At 46.2% G+C, this 15,994-nt stretch overlaps 6 protein-coding genes across 6 annotated transcripts in view; 5 read left to right on the forward strand and 1 right to left on the reverse strand.

The window, feature by feature from the left end:
- Positions 1 to 238: 238 nt before the first annotated feature.
- Positions 239 to 934, forward strand: C922_04913 (hypothetical protein; the record flags this gene model as incomplete). Its single annotated transcript, XM_008820487.1, has 2 exons — positions 239 to 376; positions 509 to 934. The coding sequence occupies 2 exons, from the start codon at positions 239 to 241 to the stop codon at positions 932 to 934; spliced, it is 564 nt and encodes a 187-aa protein (XP_008818709.1).
- A 2,213-nt stretch (positions 935 to 3,147) lies between these two features.
- Positions 3,148 to 4,320, forward strand: C922_04914 (hypothetical protein; the record flags this gene model as incomplete). Its single annotated transcript, XM_008820488.1, has 1 exon — positions 3,148 to 4,320. The coding sequence occupies one exon, from the start codon at positions 3,148 to 3,150 to the stop codon at positions 4,318 to 4,320; it is 1,173 nt and encodes a 390-aa protein (XP_008818710.1).
- A 2,137-nt stretch (positions 4,321 to 6,457) lies between these two features.
- On the forward strand, positions 6,458 to 7,646 carry C922_04915 (hypothetical protein; the record flags this gene model as incomplete). Its single annotated transcript, XM_008820489.1, has 3 exons — positions 6,458 to 6,524; positions 6,656 to 7,411; positions 7,552 to 7,646. 3 exons carry the CDS (start codon positions 6,458 to 6,460, stop codon positions 7,644 to 7,646), a joined length of 918 nt encoding a protein of 305 aa, XP_008818711.1.
- Positions 7,647 to 8,235: 589 nt separating this feature from the next.
- C922_04916 (hypothetical protein) lies at positions 8,236 to 9,241 on the reverse strand (the record flags this gene model as incomplete). The annotated part of the gene is made up of 3 exons (XM_008820490.1): positions 8,236 to 8,514; positions 8,724 to 8,854; positions 9,016 to 9,241. 3 exons carry the CDS (start codon positions 9,239 to 9,241, stop codon positions 8,236 to 8,238), a joined length of 636 nt encoding a protein of 211 aa, XP_008818712.1.
- A 3,213-nt stretch (positions 9,242 to 12,454) lies between these two features.
- C922_04917 (hypothetical protein) lies at positions 12,455 to 13,425 on the forward strand (the record flags this gene model as incomplete). The annotated part of the gene is made up of 2 exons (XM_008820491.1): positions 12,455 to 12,550; positions 12,751 to 13,425. 2 exons carry the CDS (start codon positions 12,455 to 12,457, stop codon positions 13,423 to 13,425), a joined length of 771 nt encoding a protein of 256 aa, XP_008818713.1.
- Positions 13,426 to 14,389: 964 nt separating this feature from the next.
- The window catches only part of C922_04918 (hypothetical protein), a gene marked incomplete at both ends in the record, with an annotated part of 2,446 nt that continues 841 nt past the window's right edge, over positions 14,390 to 15,994 (forward strand). The window contains 2 exons of the mRNA XM_008820492.1: positions 14,390 to 14,765; positions 14,890 to 15,971. Of these exons, the coding sequence (XP_008818714.1) occupies positions 14,390 to 14,765; positions 14,890 to 15,971 (1,458 nt within the window). The remainder of the gene's footprint in view (positions 14,766 to 14,889; positions 15,972 to 15,994) is intronic.

Below are 15,994 nucleotides of genomic sequence, written 5' to 3' on the forward strand. Positions count from 1 at the left end.
GGAAGAAGAGAGCCAGTTTGGTAGGTCATCCAAGCCAGCTGTGCGCCTCCTGTAGGGAGGGACCGCGCCAAGGGGTGGCCCAAAGATATATTCCATCGCTATACTAGAGAAAGAAGAAAAAGGAACCGCGTTACGGAAAGGAGAGCCCACCCACCCCCTTTTCTCCATTGAACGAAGCTACGACGTGGGAAAAGGAAACTTTGCAGGAGCACGCAGGACATATGAATTGGAAGCCAAAATGTATTACCTAAAATTATTCCTGAAATTATTCTTGCTTCTCTTTTTAAGCTACGATTTCCTCATTTTGAAGAGCGGGACTAGCAAAGCTGTCCATGGGGACAGAAACTTTTTAGAAGAAAGTTACAAATTTTTATTCGTCCAAAAGGACACATTCCCATCATACATAAATAGGGACAATCAGATCTCCATTTATTTTTGCAAATCCTGACAATCTCACTATGTGTTAAGTAGGATAAAAAAATATTTCGATTTATTGAACCATGGGGAGGACACGGAAATATATTTTGAAGACGACAGTTACCAAGCAGACAACAGTAGCACTGGTGATGAAAAATATGTCATATTTTTGCGGAACATCAAGGCGGCATTAATTTACCGACTTATATGCCGTTTTGTCCTTTTTATCTACCTCCTCATTGCAGCAATTTTGATATTCCCGCATTATTTGAAGCCGTACATACCACCTATTCTGCTAAACAATCGGAGGTTTAATGAAGTGTTTGAAAATATGCAACAGAAAAAACTCATGGTATTTGGCATCATGATCTTTTCTTATAACATCATATATGGGATCTTGTGCAACACAAATGTGATACATGTGTACCAAAACAGGAATTTGATTTACGACGATTATTACTCTGATCATCTGTTTGTGCAGCGCCTCCGCGAGAATATGATGCATGTACCTGGGTAAGGGACTAACCCGGTGGAGGAGACCAAAGGAATGACGCCCTATTTTGGAGAGACACACCTGTGCGCGTGGCACAAAATTTATAAATGATGAAAATGTCGTAAACCCTTCGTGGGGGACATTTTTTGACAAATAAAGTTTGGACATGTACGCGGGTGGAAGTGGTACTCGAAGCTGTTACCCTCAAGTTGCTATTTCTGCCAAATGTTCTGTAAAATGTACCCGAACGAATGGAAAATAAGGGGAAAGAAAAAATCGCCCCTTCGCTGTGCAAATTTGCAAAGAAAAAAAAAAAAATTATGAGCAAGTCATATTTTTTATGCCATTTATCCTTAAAATGTATGACAAAAAACAAAGAGACAGCTGTGTGAAGCAAAGCATTTTGGCTGTTCAGGCCGTTTTCAATTTGCCCCATTACAGCGGCGAAAAGTGTCAATAGGATTGGCAGTCGCTTTGCGACGTAGACCCAACTTAAAAGAACACATTAAATTTGCTGTGTTTTGCTGCCTATCACCATTGGCAGCTTATTTTTTTTTGTTCCATTTTTCACCCCCATCGAGCAAGGGTTGTGAGTCACCCAAGGGCAATTCTGCGCTTTGCCAAATTTTCACCTGCATGGGTCAGGCGAATAAACAAAAAAAAAAAAAAAAAACAACGAATGAGTGAGCGAAAAAACAATGTGCACAAATTGTTCGTGATTTTTTTTTTTTTTCTCTCTGGACTACGGTTGAGTAAATCCCCCGCACTGGGAAAATAGGCAAATGAACCGCTGACGTAGTTCTTCAGATAGGACGCAATTTCATTACTTTTATTTTGCTTGCCCCTTGTAGGCGCATTCAAAATGGCAGTTCCGTTGCTTTTCCGCATGCCCTATTTTGGGGACAGGAACTTGCGCTGCACGAAAGGGGTATACATTAACGCATGCGTGGAAATATGTAACAAATTGTAATGGCAAGGAAATGAGGGAACAACAAAAAAAAAAAAAAAAACGTGCAACCATGTTGGAGCTTCCCTTCCTGATGTGTGCTTCCCTTTTAAAGTGTAAAGAAAGGGGGAAGAAAAAATATGCGCCCCACTACCTGCATTACGCACACGAAAATTTGCGGCGGCGCGAGCTTTGTCCTGCTTGATAATTTGTGTGCGTAGATCTCAAGAGAAGGAGTGTCCACTGGTAGAAAAGATTTGAGAACGCGCAAGGAAAATAAGTGCATGCATGTGGGAAAATGTTTACTCCGTGTCTGGAGCGTTTGCCTTCTCTGGTGCACATGGAGTGCGTGGTGTGTACCTTCCTCACTGCATGCTGTTTGAACTCCTCACTGCATGCCGTTCTAGGAAAGGGAACAAAGTAAGCCTTAAGCATGGGGACTGCTGCGCGGGGAGGTCTACCTGAGCGAGGTGGCAGGACACGTGGACGTATGGCGAGGGGCTGGCTGAGACGTTTGCATGCAAGCGCGAATGCACGTATGCAGGGGCTTGTGTGAGCTGCGCGCCCTCTCGAGGCGGCAGAAAGAGTGAAGAGTTACTTCATGGGATAGAACAATAAGGGTGCATATGAGCAGCGCGTCACTTGGGGGAGAATTAAAAACAAGGGGATGCGTCACGTTTGCACAGATGGGCGTTGTCCTATTCTCCATTGACGAGTTGCCTGGCTTTTCGTACATGCAAGGTAGGACAAGCAACGAGCCTCGTTCGCTGGTGGGAAAATGGGAAGGGAACAGAATGGAAAGCAAGAAATAGGAAGGGGGCCGTCGGTTAATTCTAACTTGCGCTGAAAAGGACACATTTTGTCAATTTGTAATTTGTCAATTTGTAATTCGTCAATTTGTAATTTGTCAATTTGTAATTTGTCAATTTGTAATTTATTATTTTGTAATTTATTCTTTTATTATTTTATTATTTTATTATTTATTATTTCTTTTATTTATCATTTTGTAATTTATTATTTTTTTTATTTATCATTTTATTTCAAAAAATTAATACGTTGAAGTCAAGACATTTTGCACCATTGTCCACCAGCAGCTACCACTTTTGCCATCCCCTGCTTGTCTTGCCCTACCCTTTTTTCAACTAATTTTTTCCCTCTACATTCTGAGGTTTACCTACCCTTAACAAGTTACGAACGCTTGGGGGCATACACAAGTAGTACGCATACAGTACCTACATCGTGATATCGAACAAACAGGCAGACAGGCATATAGAGAGACACACACACAAAAATGAAACTGACGTGTGCGTTATTCTTCCTGCTTGCCGTGGCAAGTAATTGGGGGCCCCACTTTTTCACCTCCTGTTCTGTCGATAACTCTAGTGTGTCTGAACAGACATACAGAGTTCCCTACCTCCAAAGGTTAAGTGAACTAATTGCCCTCTCATCACACGAAGAGCTGAGTGACAAAAGGGCGGAGGAGAAAAACAACTTAAGGAAAAAAAGGGAGGACAATGATTCGCCACACACAGTAGATGATTCTACTGCGAATGATGAGAAATTTATAGTCTCCATCGGTCATGATGGGCAAGTGACGGTAGAGAAGGCACATGAAGAGAACACAAGTGACAATGCAGAGGTATCACACAGGGAAGATCACTCCAATGCAGAGGTCCCACAGTGGGAAGACGAGGACGAAAACTATGGCACAGCTGGTCCAGCCCCCGCTGGAGGAGCAGACTATGAAGAAGATAATCCAACTGGTCCCATGCACCACGAACATTATGGCGCAGCTGCTCAAGCGCCCGCTGGAGGACCAGACTATGGCGCAGTTGGTCCACCCCCCGCTCAAGGAGTAGACTATCACGAAGAGTATCCAGCCCCCGCCGGAGGAGCATACCATGGCGCAGGTAATCCAGGCCCCGCTCAAGGAGGGGAACAGAGAGGAAGGAAGCTGGACCAACAGGCTCATAATGCGTATATAAGGTTCTTCTCCCAAAAACGATGTATTCACCTCCCAGGAGAGGAAAGATCCCTAAATTGTAGAGACATGCAAGGGGAGAATGATCACCAATATGACATTAAGGTCACGTACAATGAAAAAGAGGAGCACATCAATGGTCATGAAAACAAGTGTCTCAATCTTAACATTAACGATGGATCCCCTCCAAGTAAAGATGGACCCTCAAACATTTTTATTAACCTCTCTTTTGTCCCCAACATTCCGGAAGAAATAATAAACGACTTTTACGCCATCATCGGAAAGTTGAAGTATATGTTTGAAATTGTGGAACCGGAGCAGAACAGTGTACCGGCGGAGCAGAACAGCGTACCGACGGAGCAGAACAGTGTACCGGCGGAGCAGAACAGCGTACCGACGGAGCAGAACAGCGTACCGACGGAGCAGAACAGTGTACCGACGGAGCAGAACAGTGTACCGGCGGACCGAGTAGGGATCGAATAGGGATGGCATAGCAATGGCATAGCAATGGCGTAGCGATGGAATAGGGATCACATAGGGAGGGAAAGAGAAATTTTGTGGGGGGAATTCCCTCCAATTGGATCCTCCCCAATAGCGCCCCTGCGTTGTGCACATGTGTGTACCGATTAGCTTGGTCCATTGTGAGTGCTTAACAGAGTTGCACAAGGGGATGGGGGAGCACGAAGGGGTGGAGGCGCACTTGGGCATGGAGGCATAACACACATTTTTGTACACCCCTCTGCCCTTCCCTTACTGTACTAGCACAGGTAACCTTCCCCAACCGCCGCCCCCGCGGTTCTGTTAATAACCATTTATCTGTTTAGCTCTTCAGCAGTTTATCTGTCTAGCTGTTTAGCTGTTGCAAAGGCAGCATATGGACAGCTGCAAAACGGTTGGGCCTCCCGTTTCTTTTTCGCCCTTTCGCCATTCGCCATTTCGCCTTTTTGTTTTTTTTTCCCCCCCCTTCTCACACGCCACGCGAAGTGGGACAATTACATATATGTGCAAACTAACGGAGGTGCAAACTAACTGAGGTGCAAACTAACGGACGTGCAAACCTGCACGCTTTAACTCAGCTGCTCCAGCTCCAACAAATGTGAGTTCTTGTCCAAGGGGGCCTTCCGGATGGCTCTTCCTTGTGCACGGACCACACCCGGTTGGGTGGAAATGACGTGAAGTCACTTGGGGTGCAGCTTCGTAAGGGAGAAGCTAGGTGGATTGGTCTACCCCATTTGTAAGGTTTACTCTCCCCCTTTTACGAAGAGTGTGTCACACTTTGGCGCTTTATTCTACGTTGGGTCGTGGGTGCACTGGCAAGAAGATGAAGAGAACAACGCGCACTCGGTGCACGAGGTGATCGCACGTGTAGGTGTAGATATCGGCTTTTCCGTTTCCCCGGGCAAAGGAATGCACTGTCGCAGATGTAAGCTGCCCAGGTTGCTGGGTGGGTCGGAATAAAGAGAGTTTCTAAAAAGGGGTTTCACAAAACAAGTAGGAGAAACCTCCTCTGTGGGGTACTTCTTCTCGCAGTAAGGGTTCCTCTTGGGGTGCGTTTTTTTTTTTTTTCTTTTTTTCTCGCTTGTGAGGTTTACAGGGGGGTATGGACGACGGATGGCACAAGGGGCCGCATTCTTGTATTCACAGGTGTAGGTATTTAGTCGCGCGTATAAGGTCGCTGCCTGTGCTAGGTAATTCTGAAGGACTCTCCCCCCACTTGCGGCGGCTCCCAAAGAGGGAGTCATCCAGAGGATTTTTTTTTTTCTCTTTTCTTCTTTTTCCTTCCTTTTCTTTCCTTTTCCTTCCTCTTCCTTCGTGCGTACGAACATTTCGATCTGAGAAAATAACTCGGCAGCGCTGGTTAACTGGTCATTCTGTTTTCCAGAGGTAACTAACGTGAGGAGTTCGCATTAGTACGCGCGGGTTAACGTATGTAAAAAGAGCATACACGTCCGAGGAGAAATCCTTTTTTTTTCGACGCTCCACAGTAGGGTGTAATCCCCTCAATCTGTAACCCAACCGTTAAGTGAGACGAAAAGGAGTCCACCCCAAAGGGGGGAGGCACACAAAGAAGACGAAGAGGAGGAAGGGACTAGAACAAGAAGGAACTAGAAGGGAAGGAACTGTTCTCCACGGGGAGGAAACACCCAAGTGAACTTCCCACGGAAAAAGCGCACTTGAAGTAGTTCACAACGCGTCATATAAAAGAAGAAAAGAAAATAGAAAAAAAAAAAAAATCACTCACTTGCGGAGAGTGAGATCTCCCACCCAATTGATGAGTAAAAGAAACAAATAAAACGCAAAATGGAAGAAGAGAATAAGGTACAAGCGAAACTAAGTATCCCCAGGTGTGACACCAAAATGTCTGACTTGGCGTCTCCTCATACGGGTGTCGACTCCCCCTGATGTACATTCTGTGATTTCGTTTAACTTCCATTGTGTCACTGTACAAAAGGGGGCAATGTGCACGGTGAGGCAGCTCCCCCACAACGTGGAAGCGTGGGAACTCACAATGTGGCAACGTGGCAACTGTGAACTCACGGCGTGGGACGTTGTCAACCTCTGAACTCATAACGGCGCGTCTAACGCGGTTCGGTTGCCCCTTTCGCAGCTGGTGGAGAAGATGATCGAATTTGGCTACTCCAAGGAAATGAGCCTGAGGGTTATCAAGAAGAGCCGCGCGAAAACGAGTAAGTCACGGAGGGGGGCGGAGCGGATGCCCTGAGGATGCCCTGAGGATGCCCTGACGATGCACTCACGCTTCACTCACGCTTCACAGACGCGCACCCCACATGGTGCGTTTTTCCCACCCTTGCCACAGTCGACGAAGTGCTGAATTGGATCGAGCAGAGCGAACAGAATGGAGGTGACGGAGACGGCGCAGGTGACGCAGATGACTGGAATGACGGGAATGACGTCGATGCAGCCGCTCCCGCTGAGCGCTTAAGCGACAAAGACGGAGGAAAGAACCCCACCGACACATCAAGCAGCGCGGACAACGGGGAAGGCAAATCCAAAATGACACCAGAAGAAGCCCAGAAAAAGGCAATGGAACTACAGAAAAAAATCAGAGAAAAAAAAATGCTCAAGGAAAAAGAAGAAGAAATACAAAGAGAAAAGAACCGAATTTCTATGGCGAAAGAAATGCAAAAAAGAAGAGAACAAATCGAAGAATTCGAAAGAAAAAAATACCTTCAACATTTGGAGAAAGAAAAAAATGAGCATAAAAAGGAAAAAGAAAAACAGCTTGAATTGTTAAAGAAGGAATATGAAGCCAAGTTTGGCATCGCATACCAAGTACAGAGTGAAAAAAAGAGCATCCAAGATTTGACCGAAAATGAGAAGCGTGAAGAAATTGCCATTTTGCTAAACACCTTAAAAAATAAACACAAGGACAAGAAGAAGGAGCTACTCAGCTCCCTAGCCATTTTGAAAACCTACTTTTCCAACATCAAGGATAATATTCTGGAGAAGAAGTTCCAGAAAATAAAGAAGGAGAATAAGGTGTTCCTCGAAAAGATCAAAGTGTACGAGGAGATGCTGCAGGTGTTTTTGCTAGTCGGGTTTGAGGACACGGGTGAGAAGCAACAAGGGCGCGAGAGCCAGTGAAGGTGCTTGCTAGGCAGTGAAGGTGGTGTTTTCCAGTGAAGCTGCTCCCTAACCAGTGTAGTTGCCACCTAACCAGCGCAACCCCCCTTCCAACGACCCCCCTCGCAGGCGACTTCTACGCAATTAAGAACTTCCCAAACACGTACCTCCTCGCGTCGGCCATCAAATTCATCGATTTAATTATGAAGACGTTGAATTCGTAGGTGAGAAAAAAAAGGAAAAAAAAAAAAAAAATGAGCATCAAAACAGGGGGTCCCAGTCCGGGCCAAACACACTGGGACTTAAAAAGAGGGAACGCTTTTTACTGCTACACGTAAAAAAGGGGAAAACAGAAAGTGATTTCCATACTTAAAAAAAAGAAGCCCCCGGCTGGTTACCAAGGGGGGTACATATATATATGCACATAGACACACACGTACGTATCGATGTGCGTGCTTTTCTCTCCACACAAATCGCAGCTAACTACAAATTTACGGGGCGCCCAGCGCTAAACAAAAATTGAGACAGCTCGCCGCATAGTCAGGTTGCCGCTTCACAGCATAGCCACGTTGCCGCCTGACCACTAAACTGGGCAACGATTGGAAGATGCCACAAAGGGAAGAGCGCAAAAAGGGGACAATTTTAAGCGACCAGAATGATGCATTAGGGGGTGATCACGTGGGCTGTCTAAGTTCGAGGCCAAATCGACGGGTCGTCCAACGCTACGCCACTTGCGGTAGATTTCTCCACCTGCAAGCCACTCCGAGTGTACCCCTCCCCCCCCCTCTTGTCACCCTCTCCGTAGTAGAAGCACTAGCCATCCTCTCCATGCAAGGACTGACTTAACGGCGTGTACACCCAAGAGACCAACAACACATGGGTGAGGAAATGAAAGAAGTAAATGTTCTCACTCTGAAAGAAAAAAAATATCTTGGAATATAATTTGAAGTATATATAGAGGAGTTCTTTTTTGTTTTTATAATTGAATGAGTTGTAGGCTTCCACTAGGCAGACGTTCATGTCCTTCTTAAACTGGATGACTTTCTTGTACGTCAGGTGTTTTAAGTTTCGTATGTCCGTGATGTTGTTTCGCTGCGTGGGGTGGAAGCGGGGGTAGAAGCGGGTGTATATACATGTGGTCATATGTGTTTGTAGATATGTGTCCGCACGCATGTGTGTTGCTAACCGCTTTCATTTTCCCCCTCTCTCTGCGACATCTTTGACCTCTTTTGGCCCTCTCTCGGCCCTCTCATTGCTCCCTTTTTCCTCTCCTGTACGCGCCGCTCCCTCGCTGGCCTTACAATAAACAGACAGTTGAGCTTCTTTTTTATGTGCACGAATTTATAGTTGTGTAGAAAGAAGATTGCCCTTCTCAAGTAATAGAAGGAGGCATTCTTCCTGTGGATAATCTTGTCCTCATAGTGGTTTTTGCCTGTCAGGGGGAGGGGGAAAGCGTCTTCATGAGTCTGCGCCGTTGCGAAGTGGAGGCTATTACACAAGTGCATTACACCGAATTTCACCGCATTTCTTCCCTGCACCGCTTCGCCTATCTGTGGCTGTTTCTTCCCCGGGCGGACATGTCGCGCAACTTACTGATGATGCCGTATTTGACGATCCTGTACAACAGGTTGTGCGGGAAGATATTATTCCGCGTGATGATTTTGCTGCACTGCTGAACAATTTTGTGGTTGCTTAAAAATCGGGGATACTTTTTTTTGAGGTACTTGAGGAGCTTAATTCCTATTACAGATAACACGAGGAGAAAAATGACATAAATGCATGAACGGAACTGCTTACTAAATTGGTGCGTGAATCTCATTAGTCTGACGGTATGTTTTTTTAAAGGGGGGATAAATATGGGGGAAAGTCGCCGTGGCTTTGCAGTCGGAATTTGTTCGCACGTTGGTTTTTTCCTTTTTTTTGATTGTATTTTTTTTCCTTTTTTTTGATTGTATTTTTTTTCCTTTTTTCTGAGTGTATTTTTTTCCTTTTTTCTGAGTATTTTTTTTCCTTTTTTCTGAGTGTATTTTTTTTCCTTTTTTCTGAGTGTATTTTTTTTTCTTTTTCTTCCGTTTCTCTTCCCGATCGCGCCCCTTACACTACGCAGCCACTCCTCTTTGGCCGGTGGTTCTGCTCTGTCGCAAGTTCGTGCGAGAATTTTAACGCCGGCATACCTCTCCCCACGCCCCTCCGACGGTTCCTTCCTGTCTGAACGAAACTACCCGGGTTGAGGGAAACCCAGCAAAGAACCCGGCAAGCAAATTAGTGAGCGAGTTAGCAGGCGAGTTGGAAGCCGAACTAACAAAGAGGTGTAAATATACGGGCGGGAGACAAGGAACGAATTTCCCTGCCACCGTTGCTTCCTTCCTTCGTGGAGTGCTCCTGATGGGCTGCTTCAGTTAGCATGCGGTGGTTGGTTGTTCCCCCTGGTGGCCAACTATGAGTACAGCGGAGACGTGGCGCGGGCGGTGTGCGACTTGTTCCCCTGTGGGTTGCGTTATGTTTGGTTGTGTGTGGATGCCTGACGGGTTATTCTTCTGCTTCTTCCTTCTGCCACAATTGTCACAGTTGTCACTTTTTTCGCGTTTTTACCTTTTGTCACTCTTCGTCACTTGTTCTTTTGAAAAATTCTTTCCCTCCTTTTACAACCTTGTTGCTTTTTTTTTCTCTTTTTGTTTTTTCCCATATGTGTTTAATTTTTTTCCCTTTGCGGTAAAATAAATTGGTGGCTACGATGTACTCTACATTTCGCGTCATCGACTTGGTTACGCGAAAACTTGAGCTTCCGTTTTTTGTTTTTTCTTTTTTCTTATTTCTTTTTCTTTTTTTTGCGAAACGTTTCGCCGGCAGGTGAGCATTTTTATTTTTCCCCGCGTCACGCCTGGCGCTCCTTTTTTTTTTTTTTCTGTTTCGCCCTGTGTTTAGTGTGGTTTAGAGAGGAAAATGCGTTTCACGCCCACTCGCCGGGCCACACCAAACTGCGCATCGGATAAGTTAGATTAACTTCCCTTCACTATGTGTCACTCTGCGGAATTTTGAATCCACTGCGCTTAAGTGCCCTTTCTGACCTTCCCGCGGTGCTAATCAGGATGTTAACTTTTTTTTTCACCACATATTGTAATTCACCTGGGGATTTTTTTTTTTCCACTCGCAGCAGGGCACACATGGTGATCCCAGGGGGATGGAAATAAAATGGGCAATCGGTAGGAAGTGAAAAGTTACACCTTCATTGCGTAAAAAAGATGAGGAAAGAATTTTTTTTTCTTTCCCCCGGTAGATCGCCGCTTACCAGAGAAGTCATGAAAAGAAGCGTAACCCCTTTTGTGTGCGTCGCGGAGCCCACGATGGTGATGATGCAGTGACGTGGGCGCCACGCATGTGTTGTGTTGGCCTTTGTTGTGTTGGCCTCAGTTGTGTTGTCATTTGTTGTGTTTCGCCGTGTTGTGCACGTGCCACCCCTTAGAAAGGGAACAGCGCTGGCCATATCCCCAGAGGTCTGACTCCAGCAAAGCCTACTTAGTGTACACTCGTATGGGTTGCCTCCCCCGTCCATTGAAGGGCCAATGCACAGGAGTTACAGAGGTGGTGAATGCAAAACTTGGCGGGCGCCAAAAGTCTGAGAAGTTCCTGTACAACCGTTTTGTGAGGAACAAGGGGAACACCCTGGGGGAGAATCAGGAAAAAAAAAATAAATAAACAGAATAAAAAAAAAAAATAGATAAAAAAGCAAAACATTTCGTGTTGTTTTCACCCAAAGGTGTTTGAGGCAAAGAAGAGGAGATTACATACGTGAACGAATAAGGCTTCCTTTCTCTTTTCCCGCTCTTTCATGCCCTTGTTTTAAAATTATCGCGTTGGGTTTACCCCCCACAGCGCTCTTTTTGGAGGAGCAACAACGGAGCAACGACGGAGCAACGACGGAGCAACGACGGAGCAACAACAACTGCGTTTTTTCCCCTTTTGTTTCTCCTCCTTCCCCTCCCCTGCGACTGACCAGTTCACGAGAAAAGAAGCAATGGAAGTGAGACAAAATAACAAAGCAAAAGTCTTTCTGATTCCACGCAAAAGGCCTTTAATGTGTGACACAATTGGGTAGCCCCCCTTGTTACAGTGGCCTTTCGCCTCTTGTTCTTTCGCCTTTCCTTTGCTTATTTTTTCTTTTCCACTTCGCCCGACTTGCTTACCTTAGCAGTTTGGCAGCCGACCTTGCGCTCCACTTCACCGATAAGAAGCTCCACAACGGAGAACGATCACTCATAAGACAGATCTTCCATTTTTAAAAAGAGCAACATAGGTTCACTTAAGTGTGTGACTTCATACTAGCTTAGTACAAATTGGGAAGGAAACAATTTTTTCTTTTTTTTTTTGCAAAAAATTTTATGGCTAGTTGGTGTGCAAATTTTTTTTTTTTTTTTCACACTGACGCAATGCACACAAAGGAGAAATGGTAAAATAATCCTCAACGGTGTGGACAATTTTAAGGAGGGATGAAAAGGCTCCTTCAGTTCACGCGCGTTCCTCTCGGAGGTATGTATTCCCTTCTGGGTAACCATCCACGTGGTGTGTCTTATGCGTGTTGTGCAGATGTGCGGCTCATCGTCTATGCGGCTGTTCGGATGCGCTGCTAATCGTCTATGCGGCTGTTCGGATGCGCTGCTAATCGTCTATGCGGCTGTGTGTGAGGTCATACCATTACCTGCGCAGCGTCGCACTTTGGCCCAGACACGGAAGACTGCGCAGTGTTTGTTAGCCTAGCCTAATTGGCTGCTACTTTGCACAGCAACCGAGCCGTGGGGAAGGCGTATTGCCCTTCATTTATGACAACATACGTTTCGCTTTCCCCTTGGGGGTGCTTCCATTTCCGCAGATATAGGTAAGTGTACTACACAGGGCTGCATTGTGGTTTTGCTTGCTCTCCTCCAAACTTGGTGCAGACAGAGAAGGTCATCTGGTTTGCAATTGATGTCACAGCTGATGTTGCCCTGGCGGATGGAGTGACGTTCTTCTTTTCCTCCCCCCTTGCGCAGGGACGATGGAGGACCAGGGCGACTGCATCCTCACCTTCAGCTCGTACGAAGAATACGTGAAGAGCAAAATAACTCCAGCGGACTTGTTCTACATCGAGGATGTAAGTGGAATGGCGTCGGGGTGGGGTAGCTGCGCGGTGGTGTAGTTGCAGGGCTTAACCGGTTGCACCGTCGAACTGGCTGTGCCCCTTGGCATGCTGCATGCCGACCTGCACATGGTGTCCTCCCCCCACACACACAGACACACACCCACATGAACCGCTTTGCCTTTCTCTTCCTGTTTCCTTCCCCCCCCGCGAAGGAACAACTCGTGTTCGACATATTCTCACTGGGACTCCAAAGCAGGGGAGTACTAAGCTGCGAAGACTTCAATAGCATTTACCAAAAAAAAAAAAAAAAAAAGGAGAGTTTGAACAAGGCGGAAGAAAGAGAAGCAGACATCGTACAATACGACATAAACTCTCTAACTGATCACACAATGAACTTTTTTTACGCAATAAATTGCCACATGCATTTCTGTGAAGAAAATAAAATCTGTTCTATCCTCTTCATCCGTTATGTTAATAAGAACCACTCGGAGATCAGCTCGTACATAGACATCAACACTCAAAAGGTCAGGCAGAAAATAAATCAGAAAAGGTACATTTACGCAAGCAAAGATGACTTGGCATATTTCAACTGGCACAATAATTACAGCTGCACGAATGATAGCGAGAATTTCGAGATGGTCGTGAATAAACAAGTGGGTCTCCTTTTTAAGTACAGACGTGGTGGGGATGGGAAGTACTTCATTTTGAATCCTGTGCGGAGAGAGACGAAGATTCGGCTGAGCGATAATATAAGCCAGGGTCGTGCCTCGGTCGGGTTGTCTCCCGGGGAGGAAGAAAAAATGATAAGTTTGTGCGGCGGGGTGGAACGCGTGGAGCTGCGCGACGCGAACTACTTGCAGTGCATCCTGTACGTATTGCGTGTCTAAGGTTGGCGTTAGGAAGAGGGGGGTTCCTTTGCACGGTACTATGAAACAGGGGCCTCCTTTGCACGGTACTATGAAACAGGAGCCTCCTTTGCACGGTACTATGAAACAGGGGCCTCCTTTGCACGGTACTATGAAACAGGAGCCTCCTTTGCACGGTACTATGAAACAGGAGCCTCCTTTGCACGGTACTATGAAACAGGAGCCTCCTTTGCACGATACTAGGAAGAGAGGGGTTCCTTTTGTGGAAACTGCGTCTCTTGGTCGGCATAGCCCCATTTTGCTGCACTTGATTGTTCATTTTTTTGGTTCCTTTTTTTTTGGCGCATGTTTTTTACGTATGGGGGGTGCATCCGGCCCACCGGGGCCCCGTTGTAGGCGCATCGCCCGCGGCAGAATGGGCTTTTGCAAGTAGAGTCCCCCCCCAGGAATATGCACCGCACCAGTTCGGGGTGAGGAGAGGAGAGGTGCATTAAAAAGACGTCCACGTCCCGAAACGGTGTTACTTTTTTTTTTCTCTCTTTTTCTTTCTTTTTTTTTTCTTTTTCCTGGATGGAGCACAAATAGAAAACAAAGAATCATTTTTCAAACTGGGAAAAGTCAACAAACGGAAACGCGAAATTGAACGCAATTTTTTGCAAGTGCATGTGTGGAAAGTAATGTGCCCAATTTTCCGATTTTCCCACCTGGACACTGCGGAGAAGGAACTACATACATGAGGCATAAGGGGAAGGACCCCCTTGGTAGAAGGGCCTACCCGTTTGTCATTTCTTCCTCCCGAGGAGTTTTTCCAAACGCGCTGTTGCGGAGAGTGTGTGGAAAGGGACACGTCCCTCCCAAAAAAGGAGAAAATAACACGCATATAGATATATAATATATATAGCTCATCACACCTGAACATTGCTACACCCGAGTAGCCACTGCTCCCATCTCGTGGAGAAAAGGACCTCCGTTACAAAGGGAAACGATGAAGGACGAAGGCGAACTGAGAATCACCTATGAAGAGAAGGACCGGCTGCAGAAGGCATTCAGGCAGCACGAGTTTCGAGCTCTATTTGATGACTACTTCGATGAAGTTTCAGATGAGAAGTATCGAAAGGATAAGGAGGAGTACCTCTTTAGCTTATACTTCAATGGGGAGCTCAAGAAGAACCAAATTGTTATCGAGCCCACTGTAGCCTTCTGCGTCAAGACCAAAATTGTGTATTCGAATCAGACGCAGCAGAAGATGTTCCTGAATATCTGTTCACACGAGGGGATGCACTGTATCTCCTTTGAGGGTGATGGGGGCGGCAAATTGAGCATCCCCTACTCCCTTTCGCAGATGAGGCCAGACAAGACCGGTAAGGCGGGGTAGTAGCTGCCCCGTTCTCTAATGCTTCCAACCTGTCTAGTGCTTCTAACCCGGTAATGCTTCTAACCCGGTAGTGCTACCAACCCGTGTAATGATTCCACCCCCCCCTGCAGGAAAAGGCGAGTGCTGCCTCACCGTCGACTGTTGCACGAACCCCTCCACCATAGACGCCGTGAGGACGCACAACGAAATTCTGAATTACCTCCTTGAGAACGTATGCATGAACATCGAAAAAAATGTACTAAAAGACAAAGAAAAGATAAGCCGAGATTTTAAAATATCGAAGGGGATGGTGTGTAAAGGAGGAAAGCCTTTTGTCATGTGCATTAATAAGGAGTTTTTAAGGCCCTCAGTTGTGCTGGATGTGGAGAAGAAGCTAGAGGTTATGAGGAATAAGTTCGAAAGGGTGAATGACACCACGACGCCCTCGAAAATGGAGAAGCTTACGGTCGGAAGTAAAGTAAAGACGGAGGTGCACGTGAGGAAAGAGCAAGAGGAGGAAAAGAATCACCAGGGGGAGGAAAAGAATCACCACGAATCTGCAAACGATAGCCACCTAGAGCTCATTACACACTTTAGCGAATCCGTAAAAAGGTGCAGGGAAGGCAAAGACGAGATGGAACGCACAAGGAAGACGCAATTTTTTATCACCTACCAAGGGTCCATAAACGCAGCTTCTTTATGGGGACAAAACGAACATCCCAATGTGTGCATAAGCTTACCAGAGAAAATCAAACTTTCGATATGCACCAAGGGGTTCGTAACGAGTGAGAACATATTGCTGCAGATTGGGAAGAAAAGGGTAGAGGTCAAATTTGTGAACTGCCATGAGGATGACGTGGTGGCTGATCTGCCCTACCCATGCAACGTGGAGGGCTACTCCTGCATCATAGGAAGGGACAAGAAAAAAATCGAAATTTACCTAAACCTTTGCGAAGAGTTCGTTCAGACGTATGCCAAGAGTTTGTATGAGAAGTATTTCTCCAGCCAGGGGGCGGAGGTGCACGTGGCAGAGCTGGACTACATCGACGACGTCCTGCGGGGTTACGAGTTGGAGGGGGGGGCGAAGACGGCGAAGGCGGCGAACGTGGAAAATGAGGAAAATGTGGCAAATGAGGAAAATGTGGCAAATGAGGAAAATGTGGCAAATGAGGAAAATGTGGCAAATGAGGAAAACGTGGCAAATGAGGAAAACGTGGCAAATGAGGAAAATGTGGC

Source organism: Plasmodium inui (assembly GCF_000524495.1).
Source record: "Plasmodium inui San Antonio 1 unplaced genomic scaffold supercont1.32, whole genome shotgun sequence".
In the NCBI taxonomy this organism is placed as follows: domain Eukaryota; phylum Apicomplexa; class Aconoidasida; order Haemosporida; family Plasmodiidae; genus Plasmodium; species Plasmodium inui.